The sequence below is a fragment of the Hippoglossus hippoglossus genome, chromosome 13 (genome assembly GCF_009819705.1).
Source record: "Hippoglossus hippoglossus isolate fHipHip1 chromosome 13, fHipHip1.pri, whole genome shotgun sequence".
Lineage (NCBI taxonomy): Eukaryota > Metazoa > Chordata > Actinopteri > Pleuronectiformes > Pleuronectidae > Hippoglossus > Hippoglossus hippoglossus.
In genome coordinates, this window is record NC_047163.1 from 295,422 (window position 1) to 312,343 (window position 16,922).

Here is a 16,922-nt window from a genome sequence, read left to right on the forward strand (position 1 = left end):
AGATTAAAATATTTTTTTATTGTGAAAGTGTAGAGATGATGTAACTTTGAGTTCACAGTTAATGAAATGATTTAAACTCTTTAAACAGAATTTAATTGTTACTACGTCAGAGAGAATAAATATATTCTGTGAATCATTATCAATGTGTTGTAGTTATTTAATAACCTGCATCTTCTGTCAATAAACAACTTTCACCTCTGATTCTTTTAGTTTTAACAGCTTATATTGAACATTTAATAATTGTTCATGCAGCGAAGGAGAAATGATTTGTCTTTTTAAACACGACTGTTTTACAGAAAATCATTTGTAGAGACAATTGTTGTGAAGGACAAACAGTGACAGATCTGTAAAAAAGACAGAAACTGGTGCTTCTTCTGAACTTAATGATTTTAATCACAAGATTCTCATGACACAGATTTTATAATCCAGAACAGAAAAATACACATTCAATTCTTTACAGTTTCCATCGACATGAATTCTGTGAGGAAAGTGAGACAAGTCATTTTGTGAAAGATCATTTTTAAACACAATAAGTGATCAAGAGATAAGTAAATCCAGCTCCTGGTCCCAGTCTCAATAATAAAGACACCAGTAAACTGTGAAACACTTAATATCACAAAGTTCTCTGGTTATTTTCAGAAAGAAACTGAAGACCTGTCTTTTAAAAATACCTTTTAATTTTACTTTGGAATAATTAACCTTTAAAATAATGTTGCTTTAGTTTTTAAGTCTATTGGTGTAATATCACTTTTTATCTCTGGTGCCTAAGTTTGAATCTTGTTTGAATATGTGAAGCACTTCGAGCAACATGTTTGTTTGAATGTTTCAATGTAAATAAGTTGAGTTTAATATTTTTTCCTTGACAGATATAATTAGAGTTTTTTCCCCCACAGCATATTTTTACACATGATGCGTATTTTGGACATTTGCAGTCCGTACAGAACAGGATTGAATAGTGGTTGACATGTTAGCCAATATAAAGATAACAACACACGTAACATCATGTTTAAACTGCTCATATTGAACCTGCTCTGAACTATTTCAAAGAAAGCCCCGAAGGAGAAGTTGAGCAGCGACACCAGGTGGGGGGTGCAGGTGCTGACGGCTTTTTGTCTCGTCTGCTTAGAACCAGAGAAACAAACCTTTAAAATCCTCATGTACGTGTAGAGGATTAAAACAACGAGACCAATTATTATAGAAAACATGTACACGAGTCCAAAGATGTTATTGACGGATGTGTCGGAACAGGCCAGCTTCACCAGAGAATAGTTGTCGCAGTAAACTTTGTTGATAATGTTCCCACAGAGTTTCAGACGAGCCGTTAGAGACACAGTGACCAGGATCCCACAGACAGAGAATAACCAGATTACTGCAGTAAGAACAGCGACCTTGTTCGCTGTCATAATGCTGTTATACTGTAGAGGGCGACATATAGCAAGGTATCGGTCATAAGACATAATGGCTAAAGTCATAAATTCTACGTGACCATAAGAGTGAACGCAGAAGATCTGCAGGAAACAAAGAGGACGAGAAACAGTGTGAACGTCTGAGAGAATCTGAACCAGGAGCAAAGGAAACAACCCTGTGCTACCATACAGTTCATTTACAAACAGGCTGCACAGAAACACGTACATAGGTTCATGTAGACTTCTGTTCATACAGATAACGACAATCAGCAGCACGTTGGCACAAAGGATCAACAAGTACAACGACAGGACCAGCATGAAGAACAAGTATCTCAACAGTCCAGAGTCCACATAAGCAGCCAGAGTGAAATAAGAAACTCGGGAGGAGTTCATCACGGTTCTTTACGTTCACAAAACAAACGAGTTCATCGAACGATAAACTGAAACCACGATCCTCTCAAAGTGTAAAAACACTGGACTGTGATCCCCCCCGACTGAGCCCAGACGCCTGCAGCTTCCTTTAACCTTGAAACCTGGGAAACGCCCTCAGCTGCAGTGTCACAGTGCGACGTCTCAGGAGATCACATCAAACACACAAACTAACGCAGACACACAAATGAAACAGCCACAGTCGTGTTTCTGTCTGAGTTCACTGGAGTTCTGTCATCCGTATATTCTCAGTATCGGGACTAAATCTTACAGAATAAAATAAACCTGTCAAATGTTCCACAGGTATCACGTGTCAATAGTTTCTTGCACAGACAGAAAACTGATTTTACATGGGTTTGATTTATACTTTACTCGTTTTCCAAGTAGTTGAAGTAAAGATGTCACATGATATATCATCTTTGAAATGTTAGCCATTCATGTCTGTGTCACTTCCTGTCCAGACTCATTACAGTGTGAGTTTTTGACCTTTTCTAAAGCATTGCCTGAGAACAAAGGCTTCAGTGACGGGGGGCCACTGTGGCTGAGTGGTAGAGTGTTCGTCCTCCAACCAGAAGGTCGGCAGTTCGATCACCAGTCTTCCCCATCTGGACAAGATGCTGAACCCCGAATTGTCCCACATAGAACAAAAAAAGTGCTGCTAATAGATGTATGTGTGTATGTATGTGTGTATGTATGTGTGTGTGTGAATGGCAAACTGTACTGTAAAGTTCTTTGAGTCATCAATGCTAGAAAAGTGCTAAATTAATACAAACCATTTACTGTTGTGGGCCAGACTGAGACAGGTCAGGAGAATCTTTCAGATTCAGAAGTGCAGAGATGGAAAACTGGCTGAAATGACAAATCTCTCCTCCTATCAATAACACAAACATACTGTCCCTCACAGTGAGGGAGCAGCTGATTGGTCGATGCAGAGCTGAGTGAACGGGCTGGGGTGTGAGGTTTGACCATGTCCTGGATGTAGACTGGACCAGATCCATTCACAGCACGGTACCAAGTACTAGTGTTTTGAAACGGATGCGGGCAGCTACTGGTAACCAGTGAAGGAGCGGAGGAGTGTGAGTGAACTCAGGTTAAAGACCAGTGGAGCTGCTGCTTCCTGGATGAGCTGCAGAGGTCGGAGGGCAGCAGCAGGTAGACCTGCCAGGAGGGGGGGGCAGTAGTCTAGGCATGAGATGACCAGGGCCTGGACCAGAGCCTGGACCAGAACCTGGACCAGAGCCTGGACCAGAGCCTGGACCAGAACCTGTACCAGAGCCTGGACCAGAACCTGCACCTCCTTCTGAGTGAGAAGGGGGCGTATTCTCCTGATGTTGTGCAGCATGTATCTACAGGAACGTGTTGTTACAGTAATGTTGGCAGTGAGAGTTGAGTGTCACACCCAGGTTCCTACAGGTCTGGGGGGGGTTAACACGGAGTTGTCAAAGGTCATACTCAGGTCGTGGGTGGGGGGAGCCTTTCCCTGGAAGGAAAAGTAGTTCAGTCTTGTCAAGGTTAATTTTCAGGTGGTGTGCAGACATCCACTGAGAGATGTCAGTCAGACAGAGATTCCTGCTGCTGCCTGTGTTTCAGATTGAGGGAAAGAGAGGATTAGTTGGGTGTCATCAGCGTAGCTGTGGTAGGAAAAGCCATGTGAGTGAATGACAGAGCCGAGAGAGAAGAGGAGGGGACCCAGGACGGAACCTTGAGGGACCCCAGTAGTGAGAGGACAAGGTTCAGACACAGATCCTCTCCAAGTTACCTGGTAAGTGTGGTCGTTGAGGTAGGATGAGAGCAGGGAGAGAGCAGAGCCTGAGACACCCAGGTCCTGAGGGGGGGGGGATAAGGATCTGGTGGTTCACTGGGTCAAATGCAGCACAGAGGTCTAGAAGGATGAGGACAGAGGAGAGAGAGGCGGCTCTAGCAGTGTGAAGCTGCTCAGAGACAGCAAGGAGGACAGTCTCAGTTGAGTGGCCTTGAAACCAGACTGGTGAGGGTCAAGAAGGTTGTTATGGTGAAGATAGGAGAGTTGATTAAAGATCGCTCGCTCAGAGCTGTGGAAACAAAGGGAAGAAGAGAGACAGGTCTGTAGTGGTTTACTTCAGACGGGCCGAGGGGGGGGGGGGGGTTTTCTTCAGGAGAGGGTTTACTCTTGCCTCCTTCAGAGAGTTAGGGAAACAGCCAGTTGACAGGGAAGTGTTGATAAGATGGGTGAGAAAAGGAAGAAGGTCAGGAGCGATAGACTGGAGAATGTGAGATGGGGTCAAGGGGGCAGGTGGTCGGGGGGGCAGAGGTTACCAAGGTAAGAACTTGATTGGGAGACGGGGGGGTGAAAGAGGAAAGTGAAGGGGATGAAGATGATTGAAGTGTAGTTATAGAAGGAGGATTAGAGAATGAGGAGCGTAGGTCATCTGTGTTTTTTGTAAAGTAGTTGACAAAGTGGCTTGGTAGAAGGGGGGGGGGGGACTGGGGGGGGTCAAGGAGTTTGGAAAAGATGGAGAAGAGTTTTTGGGGTTTGAGAATGAGGATTGAATTGTAGTTTGGTAAAAAGAGCTTTTGGCTGCAGAACTGGAGACAGAGAAAGAAAAGAGAGGAGACTGATCAGTGAGCAGCTCGTCAGGGTGTTTAGATCTTCACCATTTCCTTTGTGATGCTCACATAGTGGCTCGGTCGGCTCGAGTCAGACGGAGCTGGGGAGGACTTGGGCTCCGGCCTGAAGTAAGAGGACAGAGAATCAAGAGAGGAGGACAGAGTAGAAAGGAGACAGTCTGTGGCAGAGTTAGGATGCATGAGTGAGAAGGAGTCAGTGGAAGGGAGATAAACCAGAGGAGGAGGGAGAGAAGGAGAGAGGAGGTCAGAGAGGAGGGAGAGAAGGAGAGAGGGAGAGAGGAGCTCAGAGAGGAGGGAGAGAGGGAGAGAGGGAGAGAGGAGCTCAGAGAGGAGGGAGAGAGGAGGAGGGAGAGAGGGAGAGAGGAGGTCAGAGAGGAGGGAGAGAGGGAGAGAGGGAGAGAGGAGGTCAGAGAGGAGGGAGAGAGGAGGAGGGAGAGAGGGAGAGAGGAGGTCAGAGAGGAGGGAGAGAGGAGGAGGGAGAGAGGGAGAGAGGAGGTCAGAGAGGAGGGAGAGAGGAGGAGGGAGAGAGGGAGAGAGGAGGTCAGAGAGGAGGGAGAGAGGGAGAGAGGGAGAGAGGAGGTCAGAGAGGAGGGAGAGAGGAGGAGGGAGAGAGGGAGAGAGGAGGTCAGAGAGGAGGGAGAGAGGAGGAGGGAGAGAGGGAGAGAGGGAGAGAGGAGGTCAGAGAGGAGGGAGAGAGGAGGAGGGAGAGAGGGAGAGAGGAGGTCAGAGAGGAGGGAGAGAGGAGGAGGGAGAGAAGGAGAGAGGAGGTCAGAGAGGAGGGAGAGAGGGAGAGAGGGAGAGAGGAGGTCAGAGAGGAGGGAGAGAGGAGGAGGGAGAGAGGGAGAGAGGAGGTCAGAGAGGAGGGAGAGAGGAGGAGGGAGAGAGGGAGAGAGGGAGAGAGGAGGTCAGAGAGGAGGGAGAGAGGAGGAGGGAGAGAGGGAGAGAGGAGGTCAGAGAGGAGGGAGAGAGGGAGAGAGGGAGAGAGGAGGTCAGAGAGGAGGGAGAGAGGAGGAGGGAGAGAGGGAGAGAGGAGGTCAGAGAGGAGGGAGAGAGGAGGAGGGAGAGAGGGAGAGAGGGAGAGAGGGAGAGAGGAGGTCAGAGAGGAGGGAGAGAGGAGGAGGGAGAGAGGGAGAGAGGAGCTCAGAGAGGAGGGAGAGAGGGAGAGAGGAGCTCAGAGAGGAGGGAGAGAGGAGGAGGGAGAGAGGGAGAGAGGAGGTCAGAGAGGAGGGAGAGAGGAGGAGGGAGAGAAGGAGCAGGTACAGAGTCTGTTGATGTGGTCGGGTTGTCAGCTTGAGAGAGTCAGAGATAAAGAAGTGGTCAGAGACATGAAGTAGGGTTACAGTGAGGTTAGAGGTAGAGCAGTTTCTGGAAGGACTGAGCGAGAGAGCAAAGGAAGAAAGTAAAAGTAAGAGGTCAGATGACTTCTCTGTCTGGATGTTGAAGTCACCCAGAAGGATAAGTGGAGGCCCATTTTCTGAGAAGTTTGAGAGGAGGACGTCTAATTCCTCCAAGAAAACTCCCAAAGGACCTGGTGGACGGGAGAGAACCACAATGGTTAATTGTACCAGATGAGTAACTGTCACAGCATGAAATTCAAAAGACAGTGGGGTAAAGAGTGGCAGCGGGTAGAGAGAAAAACTCCATTTGCGGGAGATGAGTAAACCTGAACCACCAGCCCTACCAGTGGGTCTGGGTGTGTGGGTGAGAGCAGCTGGGGGGGGGGGGGGATGTGTTGTCCGGTGTGATCAAACTCTCGGTGAGAGCGAGGAAGTCAAGCGATGCTGGGTAGCAAAGCCAGAGATGAAGTCTGTCTTGCAGGAAGCTGACTGGCAGTTCCAGAGGCCCCCTGTGGCAAGGTGTTGGGTATGTGTGGAACGGGGGGGGGGGGGGGGGGGGTAGATAGGAGAGGAAAGGTTACGGTAATGGTGTGAACGAGTGCGAGGCCTATAGTGTCTACGAGTAGATCTGGGAACAGGGACGGAAAGTAAACACATATTCAAATAAAAGGAAACAGAGCAGCGTTATAAACCCCTCCCCCGAAGACTCCAACGAAAGACTCCTTTGTCTTCGTCCTCCTTTGTCTTCGTCCTCCGAGTCTTCATAAGACGCGTCAAACAATTCCTGGTTTTACACCAGAGTCGACGATGATTGGCTACAGCTGTGCTGACCACACCCCCTGCTCATGAGTCAATCAGGCACCAGGTGGTAAAGGCCCAGCAACAGAAACTCAGCAGAGTTCAACACAAGAGAAACTTAATCAGTGAGTTTCACAAAATCTCCTAATTTACCAAAAACTGATTCTGGACAAAGTCTATTTACCTCAAAGGTAGAAAGTAAATAGAACTTAGTCCTGAACAGAATTGGAATAAAAGTCAAGCACTTTAACTCGAACGGGTTCTCTTTAACTCTCAATCACTTGAGTGAAACAAAGTCCTCATCCAATTCAAGGTAAGACCAAACAGTACAAACTAGTAATCTAGTTCACCTAAGACAGCAGATACAATAGTAATCTATTTATAGAGGATTTGCTTCATTTGGTTGCCATGGTGACATCATGATGGTATCACTAGCAGCATCAGCACCTTCAGGCGCAGTACTCCACAGTAGTACAGTTTCCAGTACTACAGTACTCCACAGTACTACAGCACTACAATACTTCAGTACTCTACAGTACTACAGTACTCCACAGTACTAGTTTCCAGTACTTCACAATATTACAGTACTCCACAGTACTACAGTACTCCACTAGTTCAAATGCACCAAATGAACGTCCTCGTGGTTCAAACATTATATCATCGGCGGTGAAGACTGCAGTTTCTTCTTCTTCTTCTTCTTCTTCTTCTTCTTCTTCTACTGTTTAATTGTGTCTCTACTTCCTGTGATTGGTCCAAAAGTCCAAACTATCCAACAAAGTGTTTTCACTGCAAACCAACAGAACCAGGTTCAGTTTGATCCAGACCCAGAACACCTCTTCTGGTCTGAGTGTTGGACCAAGAACCAAAGTATGAACGAGTCCTCTCTTTGTAACTGGAGGCAAAAATCTCATGAACCTTATTTCCAGTAAAAGTATAATTCAAATACACAAATATTATAAGAGAATAATAGAAATATGTTTATTAAAAGATCAGCTCAGAGTGAACATGTATAATATGTTTCTAAAGTTAAATATGTTGTCAACCCATCAGCTTGTGTTTCTACAAATGTTAAAAATACATTAGGGCCTATATTCTTTTGTTAATGAGGTCACTCTGTGGACGGCCCCTCAGCCAGAACTGTTAAAAGAAGATGTTTCAGAGCTTCAGCTCAGTTTGGACGAGCAGCAGGTGAACGTCACGATTCACTTCACGTCTGTGATTTGAAATCAGATCCTCTGTTTTCTAGATAATGTTTTTCTTTACTGAGCCGAGCCGGAATATCCTGAATGTGTTTGATTCTGCACACGAGCGTGCGTTTTCTTTTGTTTTCACTTCTTCATGAAGCAAAAGAATCGTGATGAACTCCTCCCGAGTTTCTTATTTCACTCTGGCTGCTTATGTGGACTCTGGACTGTTGAGATACTTGTTCTTCATGCTGGTCCTGTCGTTGTACTTGTTGATCCTTTGTGCCAACGTGCTGCTGATTGTCGTTATCTGTATGAACAGAAGTCTACATGAACCTATGTACGTGTTTCTGTGCAGCCTGTTTGTAAATGAACTGTATGGTAGCACAGGGTTGTTTCCTTTGCTCCTGGTTCAGATTCTCTCAGACGTTCACACTGTTTCTGCTTCAGTTTGTCTCCTGCAGGTTTTTTGTGTTTATTCTTACGGAAGTGTGGAATTTTTTAATTTAGCCGTGATGTCTTATGACCGATACCTGGCCATCTGTTGTCCTCTGCAGTACAACACACGTATGACAACTAAAAAAGTTACGATGCTAATTGCTGTAACGTGGTTGTTCCCTTTTCTTGCGATTGTTGTTTTGATATCATTGACTTCCCCTTTACAGCTGTGTGGAAACATCATTCACAAAGTTTACTGTGGAAACTACGCTATCGTCAAACTGTCGTGTTCTGACACCACAGTCAACAACGTCTACGGACTCATCTACACATTTCTCTCCATCATCCTTCCTCTGCTTTTAATCCTCTACACGTACATGAGGATTCTAAAGGTTTGTTTCTCTGGTTCCAAACAGACGAGACAAAAAGCCGTCAGCACCTGCACCCCCCACCTGGCCTCGCTGCTCAACTTCTCCTTCGGGGCTTGTTTTCAAATATTACAGAGCAGGTTCAATATGAGCAGTGTCCCACACATGTTGGGTATTGTATTATCTTTATACTTTCTAACGTGTCAGCCGCTCTTTACTCCCGTACTGTACGGACTGAAAATGTCTAAGATCTGGATCATGTGTAAACGTATGTTGTGTGGAAACATGTAGGTCAGTGTGAAAAAACAATACATGAAGTTCTTTTCTCACGTCATCATTAATGTTGCAGTTTAATGTCTGTGTGGTAAAATGTATTAATACTACAAAAAGGTGTCATGTACAAATATTTTGTTTCATAAAAAGTTTTTTCTTCTTCACTTGATGTTTGTGTCTAAAGTCAACGACAGAACGTTTGATTGGAACCACGTGAAAAACAAGAAGCAAAATCCACCTTGTAGTCGGGGACACGTTTACTTATTAATAAATCCTCTGCTAATTATTTAAAAAATACATGAATAATTATATGTCAATAAACATTTTATCATAATTTATCATAATGAATAAAAATAGTGAAAATTCAAAAGACGTTCAGTTTCAGAATCAGAAGTTTATTGCAACAGTAAACATTTAAACTTTTTTGCACATTTTTAAAATGTCTTATTTTGTCCAATAGTCCAGAAAAGGAATGTTATTTAATAAGATAACATTATAAATCAGAATAAAACAAATCATCACCTTCTAATCTTTTAATCGACTTTTGATTTGTTTTCTGTGTGTTATTTAAAACACATTTCTAGGACCGCCTTCTTTCTGTAACATCTCAAACATCAGACATGTCTCAAAAACACGCAGAAGAACGAGTCCAGGCCTTTGTTCCATCCAGACGTGATTATTGTAATTCCTTATTCTCAGGCTCCAGCAGGAAGTCGTTAAAGACTCTGCAGTTTGTCCTAAATGCTGCAGCACGTGTCCTGAAGAGAACCAGGACCAGAGACCACATGTCTCCTGTGTTAGCTTCACTACACTGGCTTCCTGTTTAGAATTATATGGCAGCATCAAACCTTAAAGAGCTGATAGTACCTTATCACCACTAGAGCCCTGAGCTCCCAGAATTCAGGCTGTTGTCCCTAAAGTCTCTAAAGCAGAGGAGGAGCCAGAGCTTCAGCATCAAGCTCCTCTCCTGTGGAATCATCTCAGCTTCAGTTGTGGAGGCAGACTCCCTCTGTACGTTGAAGATTCAAACCTTCCTTCATGATAAATGTCTCAACACGTTACTGACGTGACTTCTTCACCAGAGTCCTGCTGCTTCATCGTTTGTAGCTCCAGGATCACAGCTGCAGCCACATCGTGGATCCTGATGGTGGATCCTGATCATGGTCAGCTGACACCATCAGGATCCATGGTGATCTAATGTTTAAACTTGTAGTTTAAAATGAATTCATAGATTCAACCTTTAAGCTCTGGCCTGATATCTATTGGCTCAGAAAACAACTGGCCTATGACGTCACCTTTGACCCCTTCACTTAGGGTTAGGGTCAAATAACTGCCAACAGCAACTAGCCAGTATCAACCTGGATCACATGAAGGACTGGAAGCCAAGTTGTGGACGATAATGTTTCCAGCGGCTGTTTGTAAAAGGTGTGGACAAAGTGTGAGCATAGCTGCAAGCTAAGCACGTGGATGCTGAGGAAACAGCTGCAGGAACATGTGGAGGAAGAAGAGGCCAGAACCCATCATGGCTGACGGGTCACAGGCCACAGATTACTGGCTCTGTGCTGCTCTGGATGAGACTTGGAGATAAGTGTGGATAACGGCTCAGCTCCAGTTAAAGCTCTGCTGGTGCAGGTTTACAGAAACGGACCAGTGCCAGACTCTGGTTTGTACACTCACACATATACATATGAGAGATAGAATGAAAAACAGGAGCGCTCTCTCGGTCAGTCCTCTCACAACGACGTCACTCTGCTGCTGTGGGCGTCACTGACTTAAAGAGTTCAGGTCACTGCCTCATCTCCGTTCACACTCTGTATTATTCAGACTCTCGTGCACTGAAGGTTCTTCACTTCTTTAGCATGATCTTCTTTTACATCATATAAATCTGCTGATTGTGAGTTTGATGGTTTTATCATTTTCTGAACAGTGTTGTTGTTTTACAAACTGAAATGTGGAGGAATATAAACTCCTCCCGAGTTTCTTATTTCACTCTGGCTGCTTATGTGGACTCTGGACTGTTGAGATACTTGTTCTTCATGCTGGTCCTGTCGTTGTACTTGTTGATCCTTTGTGCCAACGTGCTGCTGATTGTCGTTATCTGTATGAACAGAAGTCTACATGAACCTATGTACGTGTTTCTGTGCAGCCTGTTTGTAAATGAACTGTATGGTAGCACAGGGTTGTTTCCTTTGCTCCTGGTTCAGATTCTCTCAGACGTTCACACTGTTTCTCGTCCTCTTTGTTTCCTGCAGATCTTTTGTGTTCACTCTTATGTTTGTATTGGATATTTAAACTTAACCGTGATGTCTTATGACCGATACCTGGCCATCTGTTGTCCTCTGCAGTACAACACACATATGACGTCTCATAAAGTTGCCTTTCTCATTGCAGTTGTGTGGTTACCTCCTTGTGCTGCTGTTTTTGTCACGACTTCTCTGACTTGGTCTTTACAGCTGTGTGGAAACATCATTAACAAAGTGTACTGTGATAACTACTCCATCATTAAACTGGCCTGTTATGACACCAGAGTCAATAACATCTATGAACTTGTTGCTGTTTTCCCCACAGTCTGTGTTCCTGTGTCTGCGAGTCTTTATTTCTACGTGAGGATTTTACTCAGATACTTTACTCAGATACTTTAATCAGAGACTTTACTCTGAGACTTTACTCTGAGACTTTACTCAGATACTTTACTAAGATACTTTAATCAGAGACTTTACTCAGAGACTTTACTCAGATACTTTACTCTGAGACTTTACTAAGATACTTTCATCAGAGACTATACTCAGATACTTTACTCAGAGACTTTACTAAGATACTTTACTCAGAGACTTTACTCTGAGACTTTACTCTGAGCCTTTACTAAGATACTTTCATCAGAGACTATACTCAGATACTTTACTCAGAGACTTTACTAAGATACTTTACTCAGAGACTTTACTCTGAGACTTTACTCTGAGACTTTACTAAGATACTTTACTCAGAGACTTTACTCAGAGACTTTACTCAGAGACTTTACTCAGATACTTTACTAAGATACTTTACTCAGAGACTTTACTCAGAGACTTTACTCTGAGACTTTACTCAGAGACTTTACTCAGATACTTTACTCTGAGACTTTACTAAGATACTTTCATCAGAGACTATACTCAGATACTTTACTCAGAGACTTTACTCAGAGACTTTACTAAGATACTTTACTCAGAGACTTTACTCAGAGACTTTACTAAGATACTTTACTCAGATACTTTACTCAAATACTTTACTAAGATACTTTACTCAGAGACTTTACTCTGAGACTTTACTAAGATACTTTACTCAGAGACTTTACTCAGAGACTTTACTCTGAGACTTTACTAAGATACTTTACTAAGATACTTTACTCAGAGACTTTACTAAGATACTTTACTCAGAGACTTTACTAAGATACTTTACTCAGAGACTTTACTCAGAGACTTTACTAAGATACTTTACTCAGATACTTTACTCAGAGACTTTACTAAGATACTTTACTCAGAGACTTTACTCTGAGACTTTACTAAGATACTTTACTCAGAGACTTTACTCAGAGACTTTACTCTGAGACTTTACTAAGATACTTTACTCAGATACTTTACTCAGATACTTTACTGAGAGACTTTACTAAGATACTTTACTCAGATACTTTACTCAAATACTTTACTCAGATACTTTACTCAGAGACTTTACTCAGAGACTTTACTCAGATACTTTACTAAGATACTTTACTCAGATACTTTACTAAGATATTTTACTCAGATACTTTACTAAGATACTTTACTCAGAGACTTTACTCAGAGACTTTACTAAGATACTTTACTCAGATACTTTACTCAAATACTTTACTCAGATACTTTACTCAGAGACTTTACTCAGAGACTTTACTCAGATACTTTACTAAGATACTTTACTCAGATACTTTACTAAGATACTTTACTCAGATACTTTACTAAGATACTTTACTCAGATACTTTACTCAGATACTTTACTGAGAGACCTTACTCAGATACTTTACTCAGAGACTTTACTAAGATACTTTACTAAGATACTTTAATCAGAGACTTTACTCAGAGACTTTAATCAGAGACTTTACTCAGAGACTTTACTCAGATACTTTACTCAGAGGCTTTACTCAGATACTTTACTCTGAGACTTTACTAAGATACTTTAATCAGAGACTTTACTCAGATACTTTACTCAGAGACTTTACTCAGAGACTTTACTAAGATACTTTACTCTGAGACTTTACTCTGAGACTTTACTAAGATACTTTACTCAGATACTTTACTCAGATACTTTACTAAGATACTTTACTCAGATACTTTACTCAGATACTTTACTCAGATACTTTACTAAGATACTTTACTCAGAGACTTTACTAAGATACTTTACTGAGAGACTTTACTAAGATACTTTACTCAGAGACTTTACTAAGATATTTTACTCAGACTTTACTCTGAGACTTTACTCTGAGACTTTACTAAGATACTTTACTCAGAGACTTTACTAAGATACTTTACTCAGAGACTTTACTCTGAGACTTTACTAAGATACTTTACTCAGATACTTTACTCAGAGACTTTACTCTGAGACTTTACTAAGAGACTTTACTCAGAGATTTTACTCAGAGACTTTACTCTGAGACTTTACTAAGATACTTTACTCAGATACTTTACGAAGATAGGTTGGAAAAGATGGAGAAGAGTTTTTTGGGGTAACCACGTTACAGCAATTAGCATCGTAACTTTTGTAGTTGTCATTTGTGTGTTGTACTGCAGAGGACAACAGACGGCCAGGTATCGGTCATAAGACATCACGGCTACATTAAACAATTCCACACAAGCGTAAGAATAAAGACAGAAGATCTGCAGATCCACTTGGATTCTTCCTGAGAGATCACATTTTTAAGAAGTAGAGAAAACCTCTGCTCATTACCAACAGGATTTAAATGATCTTTTTCCCTTTGGATGGAGCTGAGACCGTTTACACCAACATCTGTCAACATAAAGCGTATTTATGCCTTTATTTCTATCGGACTGGATTAATGCACTTTTCACAGGCGTCCCATAGAAAACAATAGAGACTCATTCAGAACTCTGCAGCCCGTTAACCAAAGAGGACCAAACCACACAGGATTGACCTCAAGGTTCTCCTCCTCACACACAAGGCTCTGGATGGACCCAGTTACACAGCTGCCTCTCTAGTGAACGATGTTCCCTCTAGAACACTGAGAACATCTGCAGCAAATCTATCAGAGGTTCCAGCCCAAAGAAAATCTGAGATGCAAGCTGTGGATCAGACTCGATATCAGAGAAGCTGGTTCAGTAAACGTCTTTAAAACATTTCTCTTTACTTCAGACTTTAACTAGATCTTACACTTACACTCCTGTGCTTTTATATTGATATCATTTTCTTTCTTTTCTGTTTTTACGCATTTTTTAAAATCAAATTGAATTTTATTTTAAAATTGTTTTTCCTTTAAATGTAATTTTACATGTTCCTATGTTTCTTAATATCTGTTCTCTTCTCATTTGAATTACGTTTTAACTTGTTTTTATTTCTTATCTCTATTGTACATAATGCATTTCTTGTATGGAAGGTGCTGTATTAATAAAGTTCATTTTGATTATTCTACCAGGTGGTGAAGTACACGAATCCTCTTATGTTCAAACATAGTGTTTATTGTTTAACAGACAATGTAATCAGTTCTCTGTGGAGTCATGAGCTGATTGGTCTCTGTGATAAACAGCTCTGGACTTTCTGAGGGAACCAAACTGTGTCTCGTGTGAAGACGCCTCAGGGACAAACATGTTGATGAGCCTCAGTGACCTTTGACCTGAGGGACAGTCGCAGCCTCTGTGGGATCAACTTCAGCCGAGTTCACTTTAATGATGTTTGGTTGCTTTGAGAAGTTCAGTGTGACTCACAATATTAGTTTCATCGGAGACGTTTTCTCTGAGAGTCTGAAGCTTCATGTGTTTGTTCCATATTTCACTTGATCTGGTTAGTTTTGGTTTCACGTTGTAATTTAGGGACTAAAGAATTGGTATTGTGGTTTTAGCAAATCAAACAATCTTTCACCACAGGTCGATCAAACAGTGACCAGATGAGAAGATACTTTCAATTCCCCCCGTGGCACAAAGGCGTTGATTTTATTTCTGGGCTCTTCAGTCAGTGTCAATCATCAATTCAATGCATCAGTGAAGGAAACATTTGGAACTTTATTCTGAAGTTAAGAGGTCAGCGAACAAAAGAACACATGAGGCCCTGAGTGGGATCACAACAGGCAGCTGATCCACAGCGTGTAGGGACGCTGGTCACTCCCAGGACAAGGTTCCAAAAGATAAACTTCAGAAATGATATTTAGGTTCACTGGAAATAATTCCTCTCAACGTGTAGCTGTTTCCGTGGTAACAACTGTGTGACATGGTGACACAAAGTGTAACTGTCGCTGTAGCTTGTGATGGATGAGAGCTTCTACACAGAGACTCTGTGACCTTTAAACATCCGTAGTTTTGACATTTGCATTCTAAACATGACGGGATTCAACAGAAACTGCAGCACCAAGAAATACAAGGACAAGATGAGTCTGAGCACTTTGGGAAGATTGGTCATGTTAAACCTGCTCTGCATTATTTCAAACAAACAGCCGAAAGAGAAGTTGAGCAGCGACACCAGGTGGGGGGTGCAGGTACTGACGGCTTTCTGTCTCGTCTGTTTGGAACCAGAGAAACAAACTTGAAGAATCTTCGTGTAGGAGAACAGGATCGGAAGCAGAGGAACTAAGACGGTTATAAAAACAACGAACAGTCCGTAGATGTTGTTCACTGTGGTGTCGGAACACGCTAACTTCACAATCAGGTAGTTATTACAATACAAACTGTCCAAGACGTTTCCACAAAGAGGCAAACGGATGTTCAACGATAAAGTAACTAAGAACTTCACAGAGGAATACACCCAGAGCACAATAATGAAGGTAACTGCTTTGTTCACCGTCATACGTGTGTTGTACTGCAGAGGACAACAGATGGCCAGATATCTGTCGTACGACATGACGGCTAAATTACAAAACTCCACATTCGCATACGTGTACAAACAGAAGATCTGCAGGAAACAAAGAGGACGAGAAACAGTGTGAACGTCTGAGAGAATCTGAAGCAGGAGCAAAGGAAACAACCCTGTGCTACCATACAGTTCATTTACAAACAGGCTGCACAGAAACACGTACATAGGTTCATGTAGACTTCTGTTCATACAGATAACGACAATCAGAGACGTGTTGGAAATCAGGATGAACATGTAAATCACTGCAGTCAACATGAACAACAAGTATCTCAAAGTTCCCACATGTAAATAAGCCTCAAGAACAAAGTAAGATGAAGTTGATGACGTTGAATTCAGCATCATTTAAAATTCAAACAGGAGGAAATGATGAAACTTTTCATTCTCATCGTTTTGTCCAAAACAAAAACTTGTTCAGAAACATTATAAAGTTACTTTTTGTATTTTTGTAAATATTCAGATAGAAACATGTCGTCCTAAGATATAAGATAACAAGTCCTTTATTCGTCCCGCAGCAGAAGACATCACATGAGTAGCCTGCAGTACTTGTGTGTCTGTGTCTCTTCTCTGAAGACGTCCAACACTTATGTCCATTTTATTACCACATGACTATTGACCGCTGATTGGCACATACATGAACTGAGACTCCGCCTCCTCCTCCAGCACCTCCCTGTGGCGAGACTTTTTTTCAAAGAGCGACTTTCGGATCAAACCGTTTTACTGTTGAGTGACAGCTTCAGTTCTTAAATCTGATCCTGTTCAAACCTGTGAACTTTCAGGTTCAGTGTCCGAGCTGATGGATTCTTCTCTTTGCTCTTTGATGCCTTTCATGAATGAACACTGTCGAGGAAATGAAGTGACGGGGCCCCTGAAGTCTGGAACCTCTGTTAGTGACGGGGCCCCTGAAGTCTGGGCCCCTCTGTTAGTGACGGGGCCACTGAAGTCAGGCCCCTCTGTTAGTGACGGGGCCACTGAAGTCGGGAACCTCTGTTAGTGACGGGG

General features: G+C 42.6%; 3 protein-coding genes across 3 annotated transcripts; 1 reads left to right on the plus strand and 2 right to left on the minus strand.

Moving 5' to 3' along the window:
- Positions 1-872: 872 nt before the first annotated feature.
- LOC117772503 (olfactory receptor 6N1-like) lies at positions 873-7,268 on the minus strand. The gene is made up of 2 exons (XM_034603686.1): positions 7,252-7,268; positions 873-1,806 (listed from the first exon to the last, which is right to left on the minus strand). Exon 2 carries the CDS (start codon positions 1,797-1,799, stop codon positions 873-875), a length of 927 nt encoding a protein of 308 aa, XP_034459577.1. The 5' UTR covers positions 1,800-1,806; positions 7,252-7,268.
- LOC117772479 (olfactory receptor 11A1-like) lies at positions 5,860-8,858 on the plus strand. Its single transcript, XM_034603648.1, has 2 exons — positions 5,860-5,870; positions 7,922-8,858. Exons 1-2 carry the CDS (start codon positions 5,860-5,862, stop codon positions 8,856-8,858), a joined length of 948 nt encoding a protein of 315 aa, XP_034459539.1.
- Positions 8,859-10,839: 1,981 nt separating this feature from the next.
- On the minus strand, positions 10,840-16,265 carry LOC117773040 (olfactory receptor 1509-like). The gene is made up of 3 exons (XM_034604735.1): positions 15,365-16,265; positions 13,649-13,704; positions 10,840-10,938 (listed from the first exon to the last, which is right to left on the minus strand). Exons 1-3 carry the CDS (start codon positions 16,263-16,265, stop codon positions 10,840-10,842), a joined length of 1,056 nt encoding a protein of 351 aa, XP_034460626.1.
- Between the last annotated feature and the right edge of the window lie 657 nt (positions 16,266-16,922).